Source organism: Molossus molossus, unplaced genomic scaffold, assembly GCF_014108415.1.
Source record: "Molossus molossus isolate mMolMol1 unplaced genomic scaffold, mMolMol1.p scaffold_m16_p_11, whole genome shotgun sequence".
Taxonomy (NCBI): domain Eukaryota; kingdom Metazoa; phylum Chordata; class Mammalia; order Chiroptera; family Molossidae; genus Molossus; species Molossus molossus.
The window spans coordinates 43990609-44015260 of record NW_023425346.1 but is presented as its reverse complement, the minus strand read 5'-3'; the positions used below and the strand labels follow the sequence as shown (position 1 = coordinate 44015260).

The 24652-nt window shown below is 35.7% G+C and overlaps 1 protein-coding gene across 1 annotated transcript in view; it reads left to right on the top strand.

The window, feature by feature from the left end:
- The window catches only part of KCNH7 (potassium voltage-gated channel subfamily H member 7), a 444235-nt gene that overhangs the window by 398585 nt on the left and 20998 nt on the right, over positions 1–24652 (top strand). Inside the window, exons 10-12 of the mRNA XM_036254388.1 lie at positions 12086–12338; positions 14633–14838; positions 18357–18456. Coding sequence (XP_036110281.1) covers positions 12086–12338; positions 14633–14838; positions 18357–18456 — 559 coding nt within the window. The remainder of the gene's footprint in view (positions 1–12085; positions 12339–14632; positions 14839–18356; positions 18457–24652) is intronic.

Below are 24652 nucleotides of genomic sequence, written 5' to 3'. Positions count from 1 at the left end.
ATAACCAACTGTGGCAGAAATTACTCTGAAATTTAAAATTATATTGGCATGAAAGGAAATCTTTGTGAACATTTAATGACAAATTATCTTTCTTACCTAAAAATGACCCCTCAATATGCCACAAATCTTGGACAAGTCACTTAATCTCCATGCAAAATAGTTACTACGGGAGATATTTCTGCTTGAGGATGGAGATTCTAACCTATCTGCTGCCCACTCTCGCTCCGTGGGTGAGACCACTGAGTTTCCCTTATGGAACATCTGCTTCATATTATTCAAAAACTGCTGGACTAAAAGAGGGGTACAGTTGTTGATGGTAGAGAACCAAAGGGTACCCTATCAGGTAAAGACGAGGACAGGAATAGAAGCACATACGTGGGAGAGTACAAGGCAGAATTAAGGCAGGTGCTCCAGAAACAACCTTGTTTAATTTATTTTATAAAAAAAAGAACAATTGAGTTAGATTTTGTGTTTTTGTTTTTGTTGCGTGTGTGTTTTTTGTTTTGTTTTTTTGGCCTTGGTATTAATGAAGACAATTTCGAGCAACAGATGTAGAAAGAGTTGGAATAAGACCGAGGAAGAGGGATAAATTCTTCAGCAAGGCAGGTAGATAGGCTTCCGAAAGGCAGGCCTGAGGAAAAGAGAAAGTGTGGAGCCCTTGGCTTTGAGTAGTAAGGAGAAAACTTCATGTCCCTTTCACTACATGGCCCAGTAGCAGAGATGAACTTACTTCCCTAGGAAGGAGGAGGTATAAAGTAGGGGCAGAACGGAAGAAGGAAGACTCTTTAGGGATTTCAATCAGCAGTCAACCTCGAAGGCTAGCAGTGCTGAGAACCACAGGGGGACTCTGAGCGACAAAGCATACATTTATAAAGGGCCCGATGAAGCCAATTAAAATGGAAAAGAATTGCATATTGTTTCTTAGAAATTCTTATTTCTTAGACCTCATGTAATTTCTTACAAGCATTTTAATGAAAATTTGGTTTTATTTCCTTCTATGTCTCTTTTTTCAGCTCCTCTGATATCTATCAGAGTAGCCTCTGCTAACTTTTAACTACTGACCTTAACTAATTCTAACAACTACTGCTATTTACTACCTACTACTAAGTACTAGCTACTAGCACTTACCTTATATCCACATCCACATTCTAACTCTACTACTTCAAGACATTGCTGCCCTTATTCTCTATACTTATTTACATGACTTCATCATGCTAAACCTTCACACTCACTTGTGGACTGTTTTGATACACCATAGTGAAATGTTATGACAAGCTCTTTCAATTATGTTCAATTCAGCAACTCAGGTAAAAACAATCTTTGTGGCATTTAACCTCATCAAAAATATAAAGCAAGATTTATAAAATAGCATGGCTTATTTTCACCACATTGTTTTCAATTCCATGTTACCTTTTTCTTTTTCTTTTTTTTATCCTCAACCGAGGACATTTTCCAGTTTTTGTTCAGGTAGAGTGGGAGGAAGAGAGAGAGAGAGAGAAACACCGATGTGGAAGGGACACATCAAGTGGCTGCCACCCACATGACCAACCAGGGCCGGAGACAAACTGAACCGAGGCACCTAACCTGGGTCTCTCTGGACCGCAGGCCGACGCTCTAACTGCTGAGCCAAAACGGACAGGGTGTGTTACCTTTTCCTAATGGACCTTTATATACTGAAGTTAATTAATAGAGTCAATGAAAAACTTAGACTGAGTAGCCATGGAGCTATAAATAAAGTTATTAAAAATATGGTGCCCTCATATTGAACTACCTCACCACTGGGCAGGAACCCCTTTTCTAAGAATTCTTCAGAAATAAAATCATTCACTTCTAAAGACATCAAGAGCATAATACAATTTTTTTCATAGGTAAGCCTGTACAATTTAATTGATATTTTTTGTTTGACCAGTAATATTCTAACAAAAAATCATAGGTTCAAAATTAGCAGTCAGGTTGAGGAAAGTATTGCAAATATCACCTAAATTGAGAGACACATACCCATTCCCTACAGTGAGTCCAAATGGCCCAAAACGTAAATCCACACGTTGAGAAAGGGGACATAGAGACTGGCAAAAACCTGCATTTCAATGATAGTGACCCTCCGGACTGGTTACTTCTTTTAGTTTTCTGAAGAAAATACCTAGTTACTAGTTAGGAGTTAAATTAACATAATAGTTGTCTACTATGCACTTTAAAAGAAGTTTTCATCTTCATGTCGATTAACTGATAGGCATTACCTGGCTCTGCAGAAACTGGATAGATAATGATATTTTCACGAGCAAGATATCTGCTACTAATATGCACACTTGCCTACCGTAGCCAGCACCTCTACAACAGGTGCTTCAAAAAGGGCAAGGCATGTGTGGTTTCTATTTTTCATGAAGGCTATTTACCCTGAAGTCTCCAAAATACCGCTGAAAACAATAGATACCATCCGGAGCCCTCTGACATGAACAATATCAAGCATAAGACAGGCATCTGGTATTTTCAGGTCACATATGATATGTGCTTAGTCAAATGACGATGGTCACTTCATCCTGATGTGTAATCATTATCAAGAAGGACTTATTTACAGCAGACACCATGCTGCTTCTTTAATGGTCCCTGAGCTAAGAGAAGTAATGATTCCATGGCCTGGGGCTTTAAACAAGAAAAATGGTCATTGCAGGAACACCACACTGAGGCAATGAATATACTTCTGCGCTTCAGTTTCTCCATTTGTTAATGTCCCTCTTACAGTAGTAGGGAGGTGGAAATGATGTCTCATACTGTTTTATAACTCTTTAAAATAATGGTACTATTTGATCAGGACTCTAGAGTGCAGTTTCTTTTGCTGCAGAGTGTGTTTCCAAACACTGTCTTTGGAGTAATAGGAGCACAGGAGTAATTCAAACTCAGTTCAGTTTAAGGTCACTTAATATTCAACATAGGTTTGACCAATAATAAAAATTTAGAGAGAGACATCAGACTTCAGTTTTAACATAGTCCTTGGAAATATGACTTTAAATCCATTTTAATTCTAATATTAGAGGAACTCAACTTTTATCAAAGCTAATGGAATCAAACCATCCACAATTTCTCCAAAATGTCCAATATTATCTTTCATGGAAGAATTGTCTGACACATTTCCTAGCTATTTATATTTTAAATGGATGTGTAAATGTTCCACCCAATATGTCAGATTTTTTAAATTGTTTTCTAAGGGTGCAAATAAGCAAAGAAAGTCATCTAACCTATTGAATATATATTTTTAGGCAGAAATACTCAAGAAAATTGCATATATTTATTTATTTGTTTTTTGGTTTAGACATATTGCTCTCCATGGGGATGAGTGTGGATAGAAAAAATATATAGTCATTGCTACTTTCATATCAGATATTCCAAAAGAACCTCTTTTAATTTTGATCTTTTACTCCTATTGGTCAGATGAGCCAGACCTGACAGAATTTTACCCCTAGTTTAGAAATATTTAAGAATCTTTCTTATTTAGGGTCCAGCACTTCAGATGGTGCACTTTAATACTCTGCAGCTATGTTAAATTTTTTACATATATGTGTAGCTCATTTCCCCCACTCTCCTGGTGATCTTTTTAGATCAGAATGGTCTACAACACACACAAAACTGAAATATATCAGTAGCTATGTAGTTAGTGGTAGTTAAAAACACCTACTGTGATGAGCCAGACTCATTCCACACAGAGGCCCATTTCTAGCCATCATCTAGTTCTGACCTTGAATTACAATGTGTAGGTGCTGAGAAAATGGGGTCTCAGTAGTATTTCCTAAGATGGGAGCTTTAGCGCAGAGTCTAAATCTAATTTTATTGACCTAATCTATGAGTTGTGCTTAATATTTAACAGTAGGTAACACCAACACTGAGGCCAGAATGTTGTAATAAAGCAAGTATGGTTAGTCAAGATGTTTCCTCTATAAATTACCTATTCATAGCAGTTTTGTACAGCTTTTAGTTACCTTTTCTTCATTTTATACGAATTTTTACAAATTTTAAATATAAATGCTTTGTAATGTACACCAGAATCTATTTCTAATCTCTTTTCATTGTGTTAGTTTTATTTAAGGAATCGTTTGGATTCAAAAGAGTTTTCTAACCCAATTAGTTAACTTTTCTTATGCAGTTCAGACATGCTATCCTTTTTTAAAAGGTAAATCTATGGATTATACAGTTTCCTAGAATTTTTTTTTGTTGGTTATATGGTTAAAAAGAAAATTCTGTAATCTGTTTTAAATGTAGTTTTATAAGTTATTTTCTTCACATGAATAGAAGGTAGTACTGGTAGAATTTAATAAGCCATTCTTTTCCTATTGTTTTAAAATACCACCTTATTAATACATAAATTGTCAGATATAATTGTAATACATATCTTTACTCTCAGATTGGCTCTATTTGTCCATTCCTATGCCAATATAATCATGATTTTTACTTAGTAACTTTGCACTATGCATTAATATCTGACAAGGTAGGTCAACCTTTACTAACCTTGTTTTTCTTGACTACTTGAAAGTATTTATTCTTTCATATAAAATATGTGACTATTTTATTCAATTACAATACACTTCATGTTGGGCTTTTGAGATAATCCAAAGATCAACTGTCAAATCTGGCTCACAAAAATCAGAAATTATAACCAGTATCAAGATTTGCTAATAATTTCAAAAATATATGTAATCATAAGGCATAAGCAAAGCAAGGAGATCCTTCCTTTACAGCCATATTAGTACATGTGCTGGCTCAAATTTACTATAAGAGATTCCTAAACAGAGCATGTAGGTAATGTCATAATACTTAAGCAAAATGAAACTCTTGGTCATTAAACACCCACATCTTACAGTCCTGAAGTTACATAGCTTTAATGATATTTTCCAGAAAGCCATGTGCTATAAATCTATTGATGAAAGCTTTGTTTACTATTAGCAATTTAGACTAGATGCATTCTACTAAAAACACTCCATAGATAGGAGCTACCCCATGCCCTTAGTGTGTTTGCCAGCAGCAGGTCACTTTTTGTTTGTCATTAGCTGGTCACTTTCTGTTCTAGGTATTCCTTGGGAAAGATGGAGTATGGATTGTTAGACTGCTGCAAACCCTTTCCTTCTGATAAATTTTATGTTAATTTTTACACAATTTTAGAAATTCAATATTAAGTTCTCATTCTTGCTGCACAGTAAAACCATCTGAACTGTGTCAGACAGGTTTGAGTGCTCCAGATCTACCCTACAACAAATCAGAAGTGCCTGTAGTGAAGTCTGAGCATAGTATTTTTACATACCTATTCTACTATGTAGCCAGGATTGAGAACCACTGGGTAACATCTGAAAATATAAAATTTTCACTAAGACTTAATAGTTTTCTTTTTGGAAATACTTACCTTTGTTATTAAAATTATTCTTACATTTTATATAGCTTAGTCTAACAAATGAAAAATATTACACATTTGCATTTTTACCTGCATATAGATAATACAGAGCAAAACTATCTTATTTATGGCCACCTTAACAAATTCTTTGCCTCATACAGATAGAAATTTTTTTTTTTCTTTTTTTGGTTTAGTTTGGTTTGGTTTGGGGAGGTTTTCCCTTGAGAATTTACACTTGAATGCTCTAGGTATATAGTCATATCAGCAGCAAAAGGAGATAAATTCACTCTCTCATTTTTTAAAATTATTGACTTTTTTAGTTCACCAGATTCTCCAAAATAACTTTGAATGGTAATAGCTGGTTTCAATGAAAATAATACTTTTAGATATCATTGCTTTTCTGAAATAAATCTTACTTGGTCATAGATTTTTTTTTTTTTTTGATACTTAGTTTATATTGACAAGTAAATTATTTAAAAGATTGCATCTATTTTATAATAATATCTATCTACCATTATTTGCTTTTTAATTGTTAGAAAGCATCTGTAACACCATGTGGTCCTAGTGATTTTATATCAAGTACTGTGATTCCTCCAACTTTGTTCTTCTTTCTCAAGATCGCTGTAGCTATTTGGGGTCTTTTGTGGTTCCACATAAATTTTGGGAATATTTGTTCTAGATTTGTGAAATATACCATTGGTATTTTGATAGGAATTGTGTTGCATCTATAGATTGCTTTGGGTAGTATGGACATTTAAATGAAGTGAATTCTTCCTATCTATGAACACGGTGTATGTTTCTATTTAATTGTATTTTCTAAGTGTTTTAAACTGTTGTGCTTGTTTTCAAAAAAAAAATCATAAATGTATTCCAGACACCTAATAGATACCCCCTATCAAGATAGTGTTGGAAAGTTGATCTATGTTGTAACAAATGGTTTTGATTTGTTTTACATAGTGTAGCTGTGCAGGGGCACATTCCTAAAGGCAGACTGTAAGGCACATTGAGAAAGATAGTCTGAGTGTGGCAAATGGAAGGAGTCTAGAGAGATTCTTGGTGAAAACCCAACAGTTGACTCTCTTCCAACAGATACTAGAAAGTGTAAGCACCATGGAGAGCATTTTGCAATCCAGGCAAAGAAACAGCACACATTGGATCTTGTGTTTTAAATTTTGAGGCAGGAATAATAAAGTTTATTGTCAATATACAGGGTTGGACAAAGTAAGTTTACAGTTGTTCATATAGAAATAATACCATAATGAATAAACAATAATACAAAAATAAATTCTGTGTTTCATGTACTCACAACTATAAACCTACTTTTGCCCTACACTCTATTGTAAATATTTAACTGTATTTGGAAATTCTTATCTATAAACTACCAGGTAAAATTTGAATAAGGAAATAAGCTTCTCTCCCACAACCCTGACTTTCTTTAATCACACGGAGGTGGAGCTGGGAACACGGAGACTAATCTCATAGAAACAAGAGGAAACCTTAATCTGCTGTTGGGAGAAGAGAATCATGGGTTTAAGACTGTAAATCACATAGACCTGAGCCAAACTCCTATTTCCATTAAGCCCCGTTACATAAAAAAGGTGGTATAATTGTTTATTAGTATAAATCTATATTTAATTGTAAGGATTTACACATCAAAAAGTTAATAAGACAATGTCATCTTGATGAACACACAGATATCAAATCAGAAGTTGCAGGGCTCACATTAAATCGTCATCCATTCACTTCTAAATTTTATATTCATTGTTTAGTTTAGAGAAAATTTGAATTTGTGTACTACATGATTGCAAATATTAACACTATTATAATATTTATTCTGTTAGAGGCATGTGAGTATACGTACATTTGAGGGAAGTTTAGCATAAAGTTAAATACTTCTGAATTAATGTTTGATGGTATTTGCTACATGCTTACTATAGAATAGTTATTTATTTCTGTTTTTTCTCTCTATGATTTCTGCAAAGCGTTTTACTTTGATTTAATAATATTATCTTGTTTTGTAGTTGTTGAATAATTCTTCATTGAATGATCTTAATCTTTGGGTCCTAAGCTATGGAGTTGATTTAACATCACAGAAAGCATTTCATACTCACTTAAATGAACAAATGTCTTATTCATCTTACATAATTTGAGAGTCTTAAAGCGTTTTATCTACATAAATTCAAGTAGAGAGAAATTAATCTTGCATTTATAAAATATTCAAGTGACTTATATCATAATAAAGACATGGGATTTTTATCAGCCTTGAAAAAAATATCTGAAACTTCAGGGAGTTTTAAAAATCTGCCCACATAATAGTCAATATTAGGAAAGTGAAAGTGGAGCTTTTCACTCACCTTAAATTAACTATTACCTCGAGGATACATTTAAACAACCATTAGTATTATAAAGAGGCATTGCAAATATCCAAATTTGGCATGAAAATCCAAGTGTGGGAACTTCTGGTTAAAGCTACAATTTATTTTTTTATTTTCATTTAGGCATTTAGAGAAAAACATGAAGGCAGGTATAATTTCAGAGCATGTTTTATTCATTGCTGTTTTCCCATGCCTAGCATAGTGTCTGATACGTAATAGATAATAACTATTTGCTAAAAGAATGAGGACTACTTTTCCAAGTGTAGGCCATGAAACTGATTCTGGGTGAAGCTCCATGGTCTTTGGACTCAGACTCAGTCAATGAAACAATGGCTGTAGATGCACAGTAAAAGGTGTTTTGTACCCTCAGAGTTTCAGAACATGACAGAGAAGAAGGTTGTATAGACAGCAGTGGAGATGATTATAACAGTCACTTGTGCCCTATTGTAGCTTGTGTGTGTCCTGCTTTGTACTTGACATAGCTACTCTTTGCAGTCAGATCTGCTTGATGTGGTAACAGGCCAATATTTGAGTGCTATTTGACAAAGTTCCAAGTCAGGTAATTTGACAGAGGAACTAAACCTCACCAAAAAAAGTACAATGTGTAGGAAGGAAGAAAGGCCACACAGTTGGGACCAATGGAACAGAGTACCTTAGATAAATATCTACTTAACCCTTCCCTTTTCTTCCCACTCTTTGTTTCAATGTTCTATTCCCTACAGCTCCCTCTCTTTTAACTCTCCTTCTTTTTTTTTTTTTTTTTTTTTTTTTTTTTTTTATCCTCACCCGAGGACATTTTTCCATTTTTTGTTCAGGGAGAGTGGGAGGGAGAGAGAGGAACAGAGAGAGAGAGAGAAATATCGATGTGAAAGGGACACATCGAGTGGCTGCCACCCGCACAACCGACCAGGGCCGGGGACAAACTGCAACCGAGGTACATGCCCTTAGCGGGAACCGAACCCGGGTCTCTCCGGACCGCAGGCCGACGCTCTAACTGCTGAGCCAAACCGGCCAGGGCTTAACTCTCCTTCTTAAAGTACCTTAACTTAGGCATAACCCAGATTCCAAAGCTGCTAACTTATTTGGGACATCCAAAGTTCTGGGTTAGTAAGAGATTTAATTGCAGAATACTAACCTCTATTGAGTTTTACTTGAGTGATTTATGTAAATGGCTTAAGAAAATCAGGTAAGGGCTAATAGCACAGGTGAAACTACTTAATCTAGACAAGTCTGTCATGCCAAGATCTATGAATCTTCCCCCTGTGCAAGGGTTTCTCCATGGACTTCAATGGTATCTCCGACTTGAGGTCCTTCTTTCCAATGGGTATCACTTCTAATGGAATGACAGTTGGGAGACAGCAACATTTAACACGAACACTTGAGAAGAGAATGATGTTTAAAAATTTTCCCAAGTTCCCTTTAAGTATTTGTGAGTGATTCTAAGAATGTCAAAATTCCAAGAACATATTTGTGAATTGATTTTAGTAACTGCCTACTTCTAAAAAGGATGTAAGATGACTCACAGTGAACACTTAAGTTCAAGTTAGCCAAAATATTTACCACAATCAGAAACAGGGAATAAAAGTTAAAGAGACTAGAGGAAAGGAATTCCTAAACTCTGTTGAGGGGATGGAGCACAAAACTTAGTGGGGCATTTCTTATTCACCAGAGACCAAAGAGAATAGCACAATGGGTGTCATATCTCTCAATTTTGAGCTAAAGAGAACATATCAGTTCTTCAATAACAATAAATATTTATGACAAAAAGAAAGGAATGAAGGTAGGAAGGAAAGGCAGAAGGAAGGGTCAGAAGCGAAACGTCTATTCAACATTTACAATGCATGGGATGCTTCACATACATTATTGCATTTAATTGTGACCATAACCCTGTCGAGTAGATGTTACTAATTTTACAGTAGAAAAAAACTGAATCACAAGAAAAGAAAATTGATTTGACCAAAGTCACAAATAGTAAGTGATGAAACTAGGACTTCCTCTCATGCCTATTTGATTCCATAACTCATAAAACACGCAGAGAAATAAATTTCCCCTACCTCTGTCTCATCTGTATCTTCCAACTCAGAAAGCATCACTGAGGAATTTCAAGAAAATGCCAGAAATAACAGCAATAAGCTCAGCATTCTCATTCCAACTATTATAATGGTAGCAAGATCTCCCCTATTTATGTGAAATATAAAATGTCTCTTTGTACTTTATTATAGCCAAATTTTAAGGGAAAAATAGGCATGTCTAATTTGTTACTTGATGTACTTCTCTTTACATTTTTAACCATCTAGTGACATCTGAGAGTTATGCTGAGACCGCAGCCATGGGCTTCAGGGAAGGAAAGTAAATCATATGCAGAGAGGCCAGTGAGCTAGGTTTTTTCCTACTACAGCACTTCCAAATAAGGTGGCCCATTTTGGAAATCAGGGTCCAAACCTAGTTTAACTCCAGTCTAACATCACTTGCCAAGGAATCCAGTGTAATAGTATCAACAGGTAGAGGGGATGAGCGACCTAGAGGGTTGGTTTCATGAGAGTAGCTGGGTAGTAGGTTTCCAGAAAACACTGGGAAAAGAGCCCCAATCCCCCAAAGGTAGAAATGGGCAAAGACTAGGCAGGTTACATCTTGAACAGGTCTTCAGTCCAAGTAGAAAATATGTCAGGAGTCCAGTCATGCAAAGTCTGAAAGCTACAGTTAAGGGAGGTGGTTTCAGATGAGTCCTCAGGAGCTCAGATAGAGGAAGGCTCATTTCTTTTGGGTCTGAGCCACATAATACAGAAACTTCAGCATACAAAGTCTGAGTTCCTCCAGCCGTGCAGAGCTGGGTGAGCAGTGTCTGACAATTGGCAGGCTATTGATAACTTATGACAAATTTCAGTATTGTAAAGACTTTCATTCTCTGGCAAAGAAACACGCATGGATGAAGTGACTTGCACAAGCTTCAACCTGTGGCAAATCCATGACCAGAACTCATATTCTGTGGGTTCTCTTCTAAAACACCCTTAACCCATTTCTGTGGTTGACTCTCCAATGAAAAAGACCAGATCAGAAACAGTGGTGGTTGTGTTTCAGATCTCTCATTGATCCTTTTGCACCCTAATCACCATCAGTCTGACCAGCTGCATCCCACAGTGGCCCTACCGAACCAGCATCCCTGTGGCTGCTTTAATATTTAAAGTAACAGTAATTGTAAGTTAACTCAGCTATAATCTAATTTGAAGTTTCTCCTTGGGGCACATATATTTGAGCTATCTATATAAATAAATAATTTTAAAAATAATCACTATATTGGACAACAATAGCAAGGTAAAACCAAAAAGGTAGGAAATCCTAAAATTGCATTATTGGTCACTGTATAATACCTCTTCCCTCTTACCACAAAACATATTTAAATGAATGTATTTTTACTGAACGTCAACATGAGAATTAAAATCTATATATGACACCCCCAATAGCTAGACACATACAGAGAAGCAAGAGTTGAGTGTCTTTTTCCACTGAATACTGGGAATTAATTCTATAGAATAACATGAAATTATATTCAGTTTAAATTGAGTAGCACTTGTTACAAGCTATTATTGAATCTTTTCTACAAGTTTTAAATTAATCACTGAATAGGCTGTCAAAACAGTAGCACTGTTAGAAGCTTTATGTATGCATTGTAAATTCTGGCACAATTTCCAGTTCTAAAAACTAAAGCACATTTTCAAAGTATGTTTGCTGTTCTCCTTCTCTTTCTCTATTTTCAGTGTTTATCGCAATATTTAGTACTAATAATGTGCACATGAAACAAAAAAAAAATGCTGAGTGCTGTTAACTAAGAGCACCCTCTGGTATATGACCTTTATAAATACAATGGCTATTCAGGATGATTATTTTTACCAATTATAACTAAGACTCATATACCAGAGATAGCAATCCAAATTGACGTGAGATTCCTTCAAAAAGTTGTCTTTTTAATTGTACTGCCTTTTATTAATTATGTCTTATTAATTGTCACATTGTACTATATCTACGCACAGTATGATGTTAAATAACAGAATGCAAGAATGAGTAGCAGTGTGAAACATTGTAGGCATTACATTTTAATGAGACAGCATTTGTGTTGAATCTGAATGCCTGCAGTTAATTTGGAGATCAAGTATTTGAGTTAAATTTTTAACATGTTTAGAAAAGCAATTGTTCATTAAGGTAGGCAAGGTAGAGGTATTGTAAGAAGTCCTGTGTGCCGATGACCACACCTGCGGTTCTGTGAACAAGAAATAGACTTTATTTCAAGTGAGGGTACCCTGTGCGCTGGAGTATGAAACTCTTTACTTTTTCTCTTCAGGTCCTCAAGGGTTTCCCAGAATGTTTACAAGCTGATATTTGTCTACATCTCAACCAGACTTTGCTACAAAACTGCAAAGCCTTTCGGGGGGCAAGTAAAGGTTGCCTTCGAGCTTTGGCAATGAAGTTCAAGACCACCCATGCACCTCCAGGAGACACTCTGGTTCACTGTGGGGATGTCCTCACTGCACTTTATTTCTTATCCAGAGGCTCCATTGAAATCCTCAAAGATGACATTGTAGTAGCTATTCTGGGTGAGTGTTTTAGGCCTGGATGATGACAAATTCAGTTACAAGCTGGTACAAGGCATAGTTTAAAATGATGGGGAAAAAGGACTGATCTATTTATTTATGAGTACAGTTTAAGACTGATGGGTAATTTTAAAGCTTTATTTCAATTCAATTCAAATCAAATAAATCTCTCAGAAAAAAAATGCGTTTTCCTGACTCTTGCATTTTCTCTGATGTGTAAATGGTTCTACAATACTTTTCTGTCCTTGGCAGCTACTGAAGCATCTGAGGCCCAATATATGAAAGTAGTCAGTATTTTCCTTTTCATATTAGAGGATTTGGGATTCGTGTTTGATCCCTTAACACCTTAAATAAAATGTACATATTGTAAACATACCGGCTAGAGTGTTTCAATGCCCTGTCTTGAGCTGGGTTTATATTTTGACAAATTTCACCCATTTGCCATGTACTTTTACCTGCTGTGTGCCATCAGACGGAACGATATGAGTCATTACCTAGGTAATATAGAGCTAGGAACTTGCAGTGAGAAGATTATAATTAGTAATAAACTGGTTTGGATGCAAAAGAGAGTCATCTGTCCAATCTGTCTCTTCAAAAGTAAATTTCATCAGGGTGAACTTAGTTAAGGTATACATGCTGACTGGCTTACTCTTTGCTCATTTACAGTCCCGTAACTAATTAAATGCAAAGCCCATGCTGAATTTAGTTCTGGGATTTTCTTCGCCAGTACCTCTACTAAGGTATCAAAACTATAAAGAATTTGAAGAGATTCTCTTTTTCTGTCTCCAAATCTACACCTGAAACCCTCACAAATTATGATTATTAATTCTATTTTTAAAAAGCTAAGCATTTATTTAAATTAAAGTTAATGTGTTTGCTCTAATATCAACTTTCATTATAAAGATATGATATCTGATTTCTGCCCCCTTAAATGCACATTTTAGATAAGAACATTACAGTATTTTTTTTTTTTTTTTGACTAGTTGGAACTTTATTGTTTCAAAGTTTTTGACAGTTTCCATGGTCGGGTATATATGAATTTAACACAACACAAATAAAAATAACAGATCCAGGGAGTTTTTTTTCTAAATATGAAAAGAAGCTTCAGGATATATGTAGGAAAGTACTGCCATTGAGGATTTTTTAAAAGTGATATAATCAATAATCTATCAATAGTTATTTAGTACATACTTCACAAGTACAATTTTTAAGTCTCTTGACATTCAGAGACAGAAAAACCAAAGTGGCCATGATATTCAGGGAAAATATTGGGGAGAAATTAAACATAAGAGGTATATAAAGATTTTGACTAGAATCAGAATGTATGGGATTTAATCATGGTTACTCTCTCCCTCCCTCCGCCAATGAAGTAGGTCACCTTAACCTAATCAGTTTAATTCTTCAATCCTCTTTCCATATGCATAACATTTGGATAATAGTTAGTCATTTATTTATGAGATTATTGAGGTATTAAATGAAATAATGCATCTAAGCATCTGACACAGTGCCTGGCACCTACTTAGTCCTCAATGAGCCCTTGCTACTGCCGCCATCATTGTCATCCATGCCTTCAACAAGGCCTGGAAAAGCAAGTGGCATGTGGCCAGGCAGAGAGGACAGGGAAGACCCAGCAGAAGCCAGACGCTGAAATGACTCCAGTTTTGGCAAGGAGGCAAGGACACACTTTTAGAGTAAAGGCCATGTGGTAAAAAAAACCATGACTATATACATTGAGAAAATATAGCTAGATTTATTCAACAAGTGGACAAATTCATTAAAGGCAAATCCAAAAGTGGTTACCAAAGGAAACAGGGTGTGTTTGAATTGTACCCCTAGTCCTCCAAGTGTTGAAAGTGGTCCAGCATGACCCCATGCTTAGCATCTCTTGCAGAGACCACCCTGAGATAGAAAGTTCATGGTCTGACTCTCACAGCCTTTCTCATATTTCCGGATTGACAAAATCAGACAATACCTTACATGGGGCGTAGCGGACTAAGGCCATATTTGCTGCATTTTAGTTGTTTTGCCAAAGAATCAAAACAAGAAAATAATAGGGTGTATACTAGGACCAGTGCACTAAAAGGCAAATTCCTCTCAGCAAACAAACATGACTGAGATAGTTAGTATGAGGTCTTTTGCTACCCAAGAGTGTGTTGGCCATGGATTTTACATTTGAAATTTTTAGTTCAGAGATTAGTCAGTGGTTCCCTTCTACATTTAGAAAAAAAAAACAAAAAAAAAAAACATTAAATTCAGATTCCCTTAATTCCTTTTCTTTTCTCTTTTCTATCTTTAAGGAAAAAATGATATATTTGGAGAAATGGTTCATCTCTATGCCAAACCTGGAAAGTCTAATGCAGATGTAAGAGCCCTCACATACTGTGATTTGCATAAGATCCAGAGAGAAGACTTGCTAGAGGTTTTGGATATGTATCCCGAATTTTCTGATCACTTTCTCACAAACCTAGAGTTGACATTCAACCTAAGGCATGAGAGTGCAAAGGTATACATGAACTGTTTGTGTATTTCTTGTACTTTTGACATTTTGTTTTATTCTTGGATTGCCCAAATACCGCTGAAGGGTCAAGAAAAATATTGTAACAAAACTTTACCAATTCTGAATATTTGCAAGAGAAAGCTAACTTAATATTGGAATTTCTAGACTATAGGGAATGAATTCAGTCATTACTTGCAAATATATTAAATAACTTTAAGTAGACTAATTAAATTTGACCTTTTAGGAACCCTTAGGTGATGTATTTGATTTAAAATAGTCTTGGTTTATATTGGGTGTGCCAACTACTTGTAAGAAATGGGTGATTCTGGAGTATTGAAAATCCCCTACACACGTTTATTTTATACAGAGGTTATAAAATATTCTCTCAGCTATTATATACACCAGGTATTGGTTAGCAGTGTCTTTTTAGTAATAATGAAAAAATTAAACTTACTCAAGTTTAGATACATATTTAACACAATTTCCAAATCACAGAAATAAAAATTAATCAGGCTTCTACCTGAATCAAAATTAGTGCTGAGAATACATATCATGCCGTCTAATAAAAATATTTGAAGTGATTCTACATATAATTTAACCAAGGATAAGTTTTAAGGATGTAGCCCTTATAGCTCTCTCTCCTCCACTGTGAAAATATGATCTACCACTATTTTAAGAATATATAACTTATGTTGCAGCCCACAATTTATTACTAGGTTGTTCTTCTATCTTTTTCCACCCCAAATCTTATAAACCCAACTTCAATTCCAAATACATTTTTGGTCAGAAATCAAATGTTGGGCTTTTGAAACTTGCCAATGTATTTTAATGCTAATGGTACACTCTCTGGAAATAAAGAGCCTCAAGTCAATAGTTAGGTAGAAGGTAGTAGATTTAATTCTTCCTGGAATTGCAGTTTTTCCCAGGGACTGTGAGAAACTTAGCTATGCAGATAAACTTAAATTTTCATTTTTAATTACAGTTGACATTCAGTATTATTTTATATTAGTTTCAGAGATACAGCACAATAATTAGACAATAACACAGTTTACAAAGTGATCCCCGATAATTCTAGTACCAATTTGGCACCATACATAATTATTACAGTATAATTGACCATGTCCCCTGTGCTGTACTGTATATCCCTGTGACTATTTTATACTTCTTAGTCCCTTCACCTTTTCACTGGAGTACCCAATTCTCCTCCCTTCTAGCAACCCTCAGTTTGTTCTTTGTATCTATGAGTCTGTTTCTGTTTTTTTTTTTTTAAATTTTGTTCTTTAGATTCCGCATATAAGTGAAAGCATGTGGTATTTGTCTTTCATATACTGATTAATTTCACTTAGCATAATACCCTCTAAGTCTATCCATGCTGTCACAAATAGTAAGATGTCATTCTTTTTACGGCCAGGTAGTATTCCATTGTATATATGCACCACCACTTTATCCATTTGTCCATTGATGAGCTCTTGGGTTGCTTCCATATCTTGGCCATTGTCAATGATGCTGCAGTGAACATAGGGGTGCATATATATTTTCGAATTAGTGTTTGGGATTTATTCTAACATATATCCAAAAGTGTAATTGCTGGATCATAGGTACTTCTATTTTTAGTCTTTTGAGGAACCTCTGCTTTCTATAGTGGCTACACCAATTTGCAATCCCACCAGCAGTGCAGGAGGGTTCCATTTTCTTCACATCCTCATTAACATTGGCTGTTTGTTGATTTATTGATGAGAGCCATTCTGAAAATGTAAAGTGATATTTTGTGATTTTAATTTGCATTTCTCTGACAATTAATGACATCAAGCATCTTTTCATATACTGAGCCACACTACCCAGGCACTGTGCAAAAACTTTTTAGTTTGACTTTTAAGGTCACTAAAGTATGTGAAGCATCAGCTCAGCTCAGCTAGTTCTTTTCAAAATACTGAAAAGTTGAAAAATATTTAGGTGATAAGAGGTTTAAATGATCAGTAGCATGTGTTTTTTATAATGGTTTTACTTCAGTACTATATCAAATCTCAGTTTAATGTTACTAAACTTATTCTGATTTTGCCTTGAGAACAACAAACATCTACCACAGATAACTTCTTTACATAAAAAGTTTAGAAAGCAACTAAATAAATTAAACTAGAGTTTTTATTTGTTTTATTTGGGAGCTTCCATTTTTATTTACAAGACTGATATTTTACAGAGTGAACCAGAAGGGTGGGGGATGAGGAAATGGGGAAGAAAATAACGGGTTCAAAGCATAGGGTTTGTTAATTCAACCTTATATTTATTGTTGTGAAATTTATTTTATTTTTCATGTGTGTGTGTTTTTAATTGAATTTGTTGTGGTGACCTTGGTTAATAAAATTGTGTAGGTTTCAGATGTACAATTCTACATCATTTGTATATTATAATGTGTGTTCACCACCCCAAATCAAGTATCCTTCCATCACTATTTATCCCCCCTTTACCTCCCCAACCCCTTCCCTTCTGGTAATCACTATACTATTTTGTGTGTCTATGAGTTTGGGTTTTTGTTTTGTTGCTTAATCCGTTCACCTTTTTCACCCAGCCCCCCTGAGAGCTATCAGTCTGTTCTATCTATGAGTCTGTTTCTATTTTGTTTTTTAGTTTATTTTGTTCATTAAATTCCACATATAAGTGAAATCATATGGTACATGTCTTTCTCTGACTACCTTATTTCACTTAGCACAATACTCTTCAAGTCCATCCATGCTGTTGCAGAGGGTAAGATTTCTTTCTTACTTCCAATTAGTGTTCCATTGTGTAAATGTACCACCTTCCAATAGTTACCATGTAATTTAAGCATCATAGCTCATTATAAGTAGTTTACTTTTTCCTGCTAAAATAATACACATTCTGCAAAGTTTTAAAAAATTATTATTATTATTATTATTATTATTATTTTCTTTTATCCTCTCCGGAGGACATTTTTCCATTTTTTGTTCAGGTAGAGTGGGAGGGAGAGAGAGGAACAGAGAGAGAGAGAGAGAGAGAAACATCGATGTGAAAGGAACACATCGAGTGGCTGCCACCCGCACAACCGACCAGGGCCGGGGACAAACTGCAACCGAGGTACATGCCCTTAGCGGGAACCGAACCCGGGTCTCTCAGGACCGCAGGCCGACACTCTAACCGCTGAGCCAAACCGGCCAGGGCAAAAAATTATTATTTTTTTACTTTACCTTTACCACGTTACATAAAGTACATTCCACATGAAGGAACATGTTGTCTCTAAATGTTGTCAACATCATCCCCAAACATTTCTGATAAATTACTTCTAAAACTGTGACTTCCCATCTGATGGTGAAATGATTAGAATTATTCTATCAATCTATTTTATAATTTATAGACAATCATTAAGCAAATTATCGTAGCTGTTTGCCTACAATCTAATATTTAAGTCTCACAGTGGTTGAAATCATATGGAATAATAAAGAGTTTACTGATAATACATTATGTTCAAATTGAATAATCTTCCATTTTATCTTCATGTTCTATTCACAAAGGCTGATCTCTTACTACGATCACAGTCTATGAATGACTCTGAAGGAGACAACTGTAAACTACGAAGAAGGAAATTGTCATTTGATAGTGAAGGAGAGACAGGTAATTCATTCTGTTTATAAAGTTTAAAACTAGAGCCTGTGGTTATTAGCTATTCTTACTTAATTGCTCATTATACTTTTGATTTCAAGGGGAAACATTATTCAGATTTTAGGAAGGTAAATCCTTTGCTTTTTTTCTGTAGTTAATGATGTGGTTTCTTATGGACAAATTTCATGATGTCATTCGACAAAGCCATCTTTATCTACAAGGACATCACAGAGTAGGTTGGTTTAAAATGAAAGGAGGCCAATTAAAACAGTTGAATAACTGTGCCTCAGAGTTCTGAACAGTGTGTTGTGGAGGATAACTGTCCTTGCAGGCGAGTGCTCATTGTCAAGCATGCATGACACGCATGAGGTGGTATTCTCTGAGGCACTTGCCACTCCTTGTCTTCTCTAGGATTTTCTGTCCTTTTAACTATTCTTTATGTTTTACTCATATATACCAGAAACATTATGTTTAACATTTCACATTTAAAAAAAAATTTTTTTTGTTCTCACCGGAGGATAGTTTTGCATTTATCTACGGAGAGACTAGGAGTGAGAGAGGAAGGAAGGGAGAGAGAGAAATATTGATGTGAGAGAGACACATCGACTGGTTGCCACCCAAGCGACCCCAACCAGTGCCAGGGACAAACTGCAACCAAGGTACATACCTTCAGTGGGAACTGAACCTGGGCTTCTCTGGTCCGGGGGCCAATGCTCTAAACACTGAGCCAAACTGGCCAGGGCTAAATATGTTTGTTTGTTTTTTTTAACATTTCACACTTTTAAAATATTTTTAATTGATTTTTATTTTTTAGAGATTGAGGGAGAGAGAGATAGAAACATCAATGTGCGAGAGATACATCAATCAGCTGCCTTCTGCACACCCCCCACTGGGGGTTGGGCCCACAACCCAGGCATGTGCCCTGACTGGGAATCGAATCAGAACCTCTCAGTCCATGAGATGACACTCAATCCTCTGAGCCACACTGGCCAGGCAATATTTCACATTTTTATTTTTACTTCATTATTCTTTTTTAGAAAGTTTATTAAAAATATTTTTTCTTTATTGATTTTTAGAGGGAGAGGAAGGCAGAGGGAGAGAGAGGTAGAAATATCAATGAGAGGAACATCGATTGGCCACCTCCAGCATGCCCCCCACTGGGTACTGGGCCCACAACCCAGGCATGTGCCCTGACTCGAAATCGAACCGGCGACCTCTGGTGCATGGGTCAATGCTTAACCACTGAGCCACACCAGCCTGGCTCATTTCACATTGTTAAAGAACTACTCCATTTCTGAGAAACAAATAGTGTGAAACAGCCCTTGCCCTCCCTACGAAGAGATGGCACACCCTCTATTTCAAAAATAAATAGTAGTTGCTGTAACCAGATTAAGCACACCTCAGTGAGGACCAAATGAGGGTACAGCTAATTGTGCCTGGGCAGATGGGAGAAGGCTTTCCTGAAAATGTCTCCACTCTTGCCTCATGCTGACCTAACAAACATGCTAGTCTTTCCCTGGGTGTCCTGCTTACGCCTACAGTTTCATTATATTCTCACGTAGGAAATGTGCATATTTACTTCTTAATCCCGGACTACCTGTGCTTCAACCTCATATATCCAGCTGCCTACCAAACCATCAACTTGAAATCTCAAAGGCAGCTCAAATTCAAGATTTTCTAAACTGAACTCAGGATATCCCCCTGGAAACCTGTCTTTCCATCAGTTGCCATGTCTCTACATGACACCACCATTCAATCAGCTGCACAAACCAGGTTCCAACCTTCTCTCAACCTCTCCATCAACTCTGGCAACAAGTCTTATTATTGCTACCTCCAATACATCTCCATTTAGTCATTAAACTAGGTCCTTTTTAGTTCACTTCTTTCCATCTTCTTAGCCACAGCTCCGAGCCAAGATACCATAATCTGTCACCTGGAATACTGAGATAGCATCCCAACTCACCTTGCCTTTCTCTGATCTATTCTCCACACTGGACAACTGGTGAATTATTTTCTAAATGCAGTTTTGTTTATTTCACCCACTTATTTAAACCCCTCTACATTATTTAAACAATTCCCTAAATTCTTAATAAGGCGTTCTATGTCTACCTCTTCAGTCTTATCTGATATCACCCGTTCTAGCACTGCTTAACCTGGTCTTCCACAATCAGCTCCTCTCCTTTGCAGCATTCCAGTTGTACTTCTATGTGTATTTGCATTGTTAGTTCATAGATATTGTCTACTTCTAAATCATAAGCCCCATGAAGGTGTAAATATTTAGTCTCCTTTCAGTGCTTGCCACATTGCAAGTGTTCAACAGATGTTTGTTGCAAGAATTAATGAATTAATAAAATAAAATGTAGGCATCTTCCTTTTGATTCTCTTCCTCCTTTTGCCTTTAAAACTAGAGCCTTTAATCCAAGTTCTTTTATTGGCCCTCTTCTCTCCAAATTCTCGCACTAGGGGAGCTCATCTACTAGTTTCAACTTTCTCTGTATTTCAAGTGAACTAAACTACCCTCTCATCCATGTAAACTGTGTCTGTGTCTTTGCTTATATTATTATCTTAATCGGACTTTACCTCCCTCTCCTCAAACACACACGCACGCACACACACACACACACACACACAATCACAATCTTACTCTGAAGTTCATCACACTTTTTCATCCACTAAAATTACATTTTTTTGTCAATGTTAATCTCTAATGACATATTCAACATAAATTCTTTCTTGATTTCCTCAAATATATAGTTTTCTTTTCTCTTATAAATTCCTGAGGCACTTAACATCTTGTTATATTATCAAAATCCACCCTGTACAGTAGTTATCGGTGTATTTGTCCTTTTTCTCTACCAAACTGTAGATTCCTTTAGCAAAGAATAATTGATAAATATTTGTTGAATTGAGATAATTGTTGAATCCTCTGGTTGATTATGGAACAATAAAGCACTCAGAAATAGGTGAATTTATTTCAGCAATGTCCTTCATTATTCTCTTGGTGACTTTTTCTAAAATCAGAACCTTACTGTCAAGTTGTTCTTCCACAGACTCAATCTAAATTCCTTACTCTGAAGTTCATCTCTTACTGTGATCTTGCAGGAAATAAAGAAGAGCTTGACAATGTCGTCCATATGATAATGTTCCCCAAACAGATGAAGATTTATTAAACCTCTTTTAAAATGGTTTCATTTTCTCATTCTCAAGCTGAATTAGCTAACGTTTTTATCTCCTGAGAACGTCACAATTTATATTGTGCTTATGCAACTAGATATTTTATTGTTTCTGAAAATTTTCCCTCTCACCAGAGGCTCAGTCTGTGATATCGTTTTATATAAAGTGTAGATGGTAAGTGACCTGCCTGCCTCCCTGCAGCTCTTTCACATTCCCTTTTGTTTCTATGAGTAAACATGATCTGCTCAATACCATGTTCCCAACAATATTAATCCAATTATCTAGAGCCTGAGAGACTAGTCTAGTCTTCAAGACTCCATGCTACCATAGACAAGTGTACAAAATTGCTGAAAACAATTTAGTCCTTGTCACTCCAAGCTAATGCTCTGAAGGTGACCACCCACTCTATACTTCTTAATGTAGAATCACTATCTAGGACAAAAACATACATATAAGTCAGTATACAAAACAGAGAACTTTCAGAAGATAATCAATACTAAATGATATGGGGGCTACATTAATTGAAAGCTGCCCATGAAAAGCATTGATTATTTTAGAGTTAGTTTATTGCCCACAAGAAACAATACCTTGAAGGCGGATATCCAAGAGCACTGGCTATGAATTGATCAGCAGAGGTCTCAAGACCCAGAGTTAAGAACACATGCATTGGAGACAGAGGTTGAATCTTGCTTTGCACTCACAGGCTACCTACTCAACAAGGCACTAGAACTCTTTCAGGCTCAATCCTCATCTCTCCCCACCCCCTTCCAACCTTGCCTACCTCAGGGTGCTAAGGAACTTAAACTCAAAATATATATTTTTTAAAAGAATAGATATAAATAGAATCTCTGGAAAGTTGGCTTGAACAAATGGAAGCTTAACATCTTGGATCACTTCTCTCCTAAAATGCTTTTGTTGATGAAAGTGATTTGTCTTCAGACCTTTACATTTCTTCTGGAAAAATAAACTCATTTTCTGACAGAAAAGAGCTGTCAGTTCAGTTTGGAATTTGAGGACACCTTGTATTTTTTTCTTTTCTTTATCCTCATCTGAGGATATGTTTATTGACTTTAGAGATAGAGAAGAGGGGAGGTGAGAGAGAGAGAGAAGAGAGAGAGATTGATCACTTGCCACCCCCTCCCCAGTTTGTGCCCCAACTGAGAATGGGAATCGAACCTGCAACCATTAGGTGTACAGGACAGTACTGCAACTAACAGAGCCACCTTCCCAGGGTGGACACCTTTTTTTTTTTTTTTTAAAGTAGTCTTCTAGTAGTTCTCTTTCCTTCCTAAAATTCTGGCATGGAGGTACCCAGAACCTTCTTAATTTGACTAGGGTCATTGTACGAGAAGGTGCTATAGTTCTTGAGATAGAAGTAAAATGTTATTTTCACAGAAAATAAAGAATAAATATAAATCTTCAATGACCCGTTGAGTGGCCACAAGCATTAATAACATGGTTGAGCTGAATAAAAGTAAATGAGGTATATATCCAGTAGGAACATGTGAAAATAGTCTCTAAGGAGACTTCTAAGTAAGATCAGACTGTGCATACTTCAGAGAATGCCAATATGATCCATTAGGTTGCAGAAATATTTTTCTGAAAATTTTATGTTATTTATAAATAATATATTAATTCAGTAGAATGTACAGAGTGGGACAAAGGTAAGTTTATTAGTTGCTCAGAGAAAAAATAATACAATAAGTAATAAATAATAATATAAGCATAAACTGTATTTTGTGTACTCACAGCTGTAAACCTACTTTGCTCCACCTTGTATAATGGTACATGAGATACGAATACACTCACACGCACACACACACGTATATATTTTTTACCAATAGCACTTTTATGACCAAATATTTTAAATAGTCTCCTCAACTCTTTCCAGGGATGGAAAATTCAGTATCAAAATAGTTACTAATGATTGATTTAGGGAGTCAATAATCTTTTGGCAGAGAATAGGACAATGAGAACAGCAATGTAACAGGTCCAAAACACAGGGCAATAGTTCATATACTGTAAATGATGTGCCTGTGCCTACCAAGGGGGTGAAAATAAAAGTGAAAAAAATGTTCAGAATCCTCTTTCCACTGGACTTAGATAGTGCCACATTTTCCCTTGAGAACAGGAACCCATTTTTAGACATAGTATACGTACATCATAAGAGTGGGGGGGAAAGGCTGTGATGTTCTTATTTCTCTACCCATATAATGTTCATTGCAATGGGCAGGCACTTCTATATCATTCAACTGAAAACTTGTGTTGTTCCAAAAAAATGGGAGTGGAAGTGTCTTGAACTCATCACACTTTGCATTTCAAAGGATAGCAATGAACTCTATCTCTTTGTAATAGTGGTTTAGTGATTTCTCATGGTCATCCAAAAGTCAGTAAGCTTTGAAAGTGTTTCTCCAAAATAAAATAACTTCTAGGAAAGTTATTGAAGTAAGGATATATACACACACACACACACACACACACACATACATATACACATTGTTAAACTTATTTTTAGAGAACAAGCATAGTCTAACTATAATTTTATTAAATTAAGCCTTCAAATATATTGGTATTATACTTTGGCATCTCTTTGGAATATCTTCTCTAATAACAAATAGTGATTAGCTTTTGTTATCTATTTCAGCAACATATAAATGTATCTTTATTTTAATTTTTAAGATAGTCAAAATTTTTATCTTGTATTTGCATACAAAAATGACATTAGTCTTCTTTCAACATTCTTTGAAACTAGAGAGGAAATAAAGTACTTGAAATCAAATGAAGCAATATATTTTAGATTTTAATTTTCCAATGAAATAAATTTTTTAAATGTATTTGGCTGGAAAGTGCTCAGCTTATTTCAAAATTGTTACCTGTAGGAAATCTAAAATTCAGATGCTGAGAGAACACATTAAATGTCTCTCTTGGACCAAAAGTTAAGTCTATTGTTGGGTCTAACAAATAAAAATGGTAATTAATCTGAAAGACTCCATGAAAGATGGAGGGAGCATAGGTGTTTGTTCTGAGATTGTTT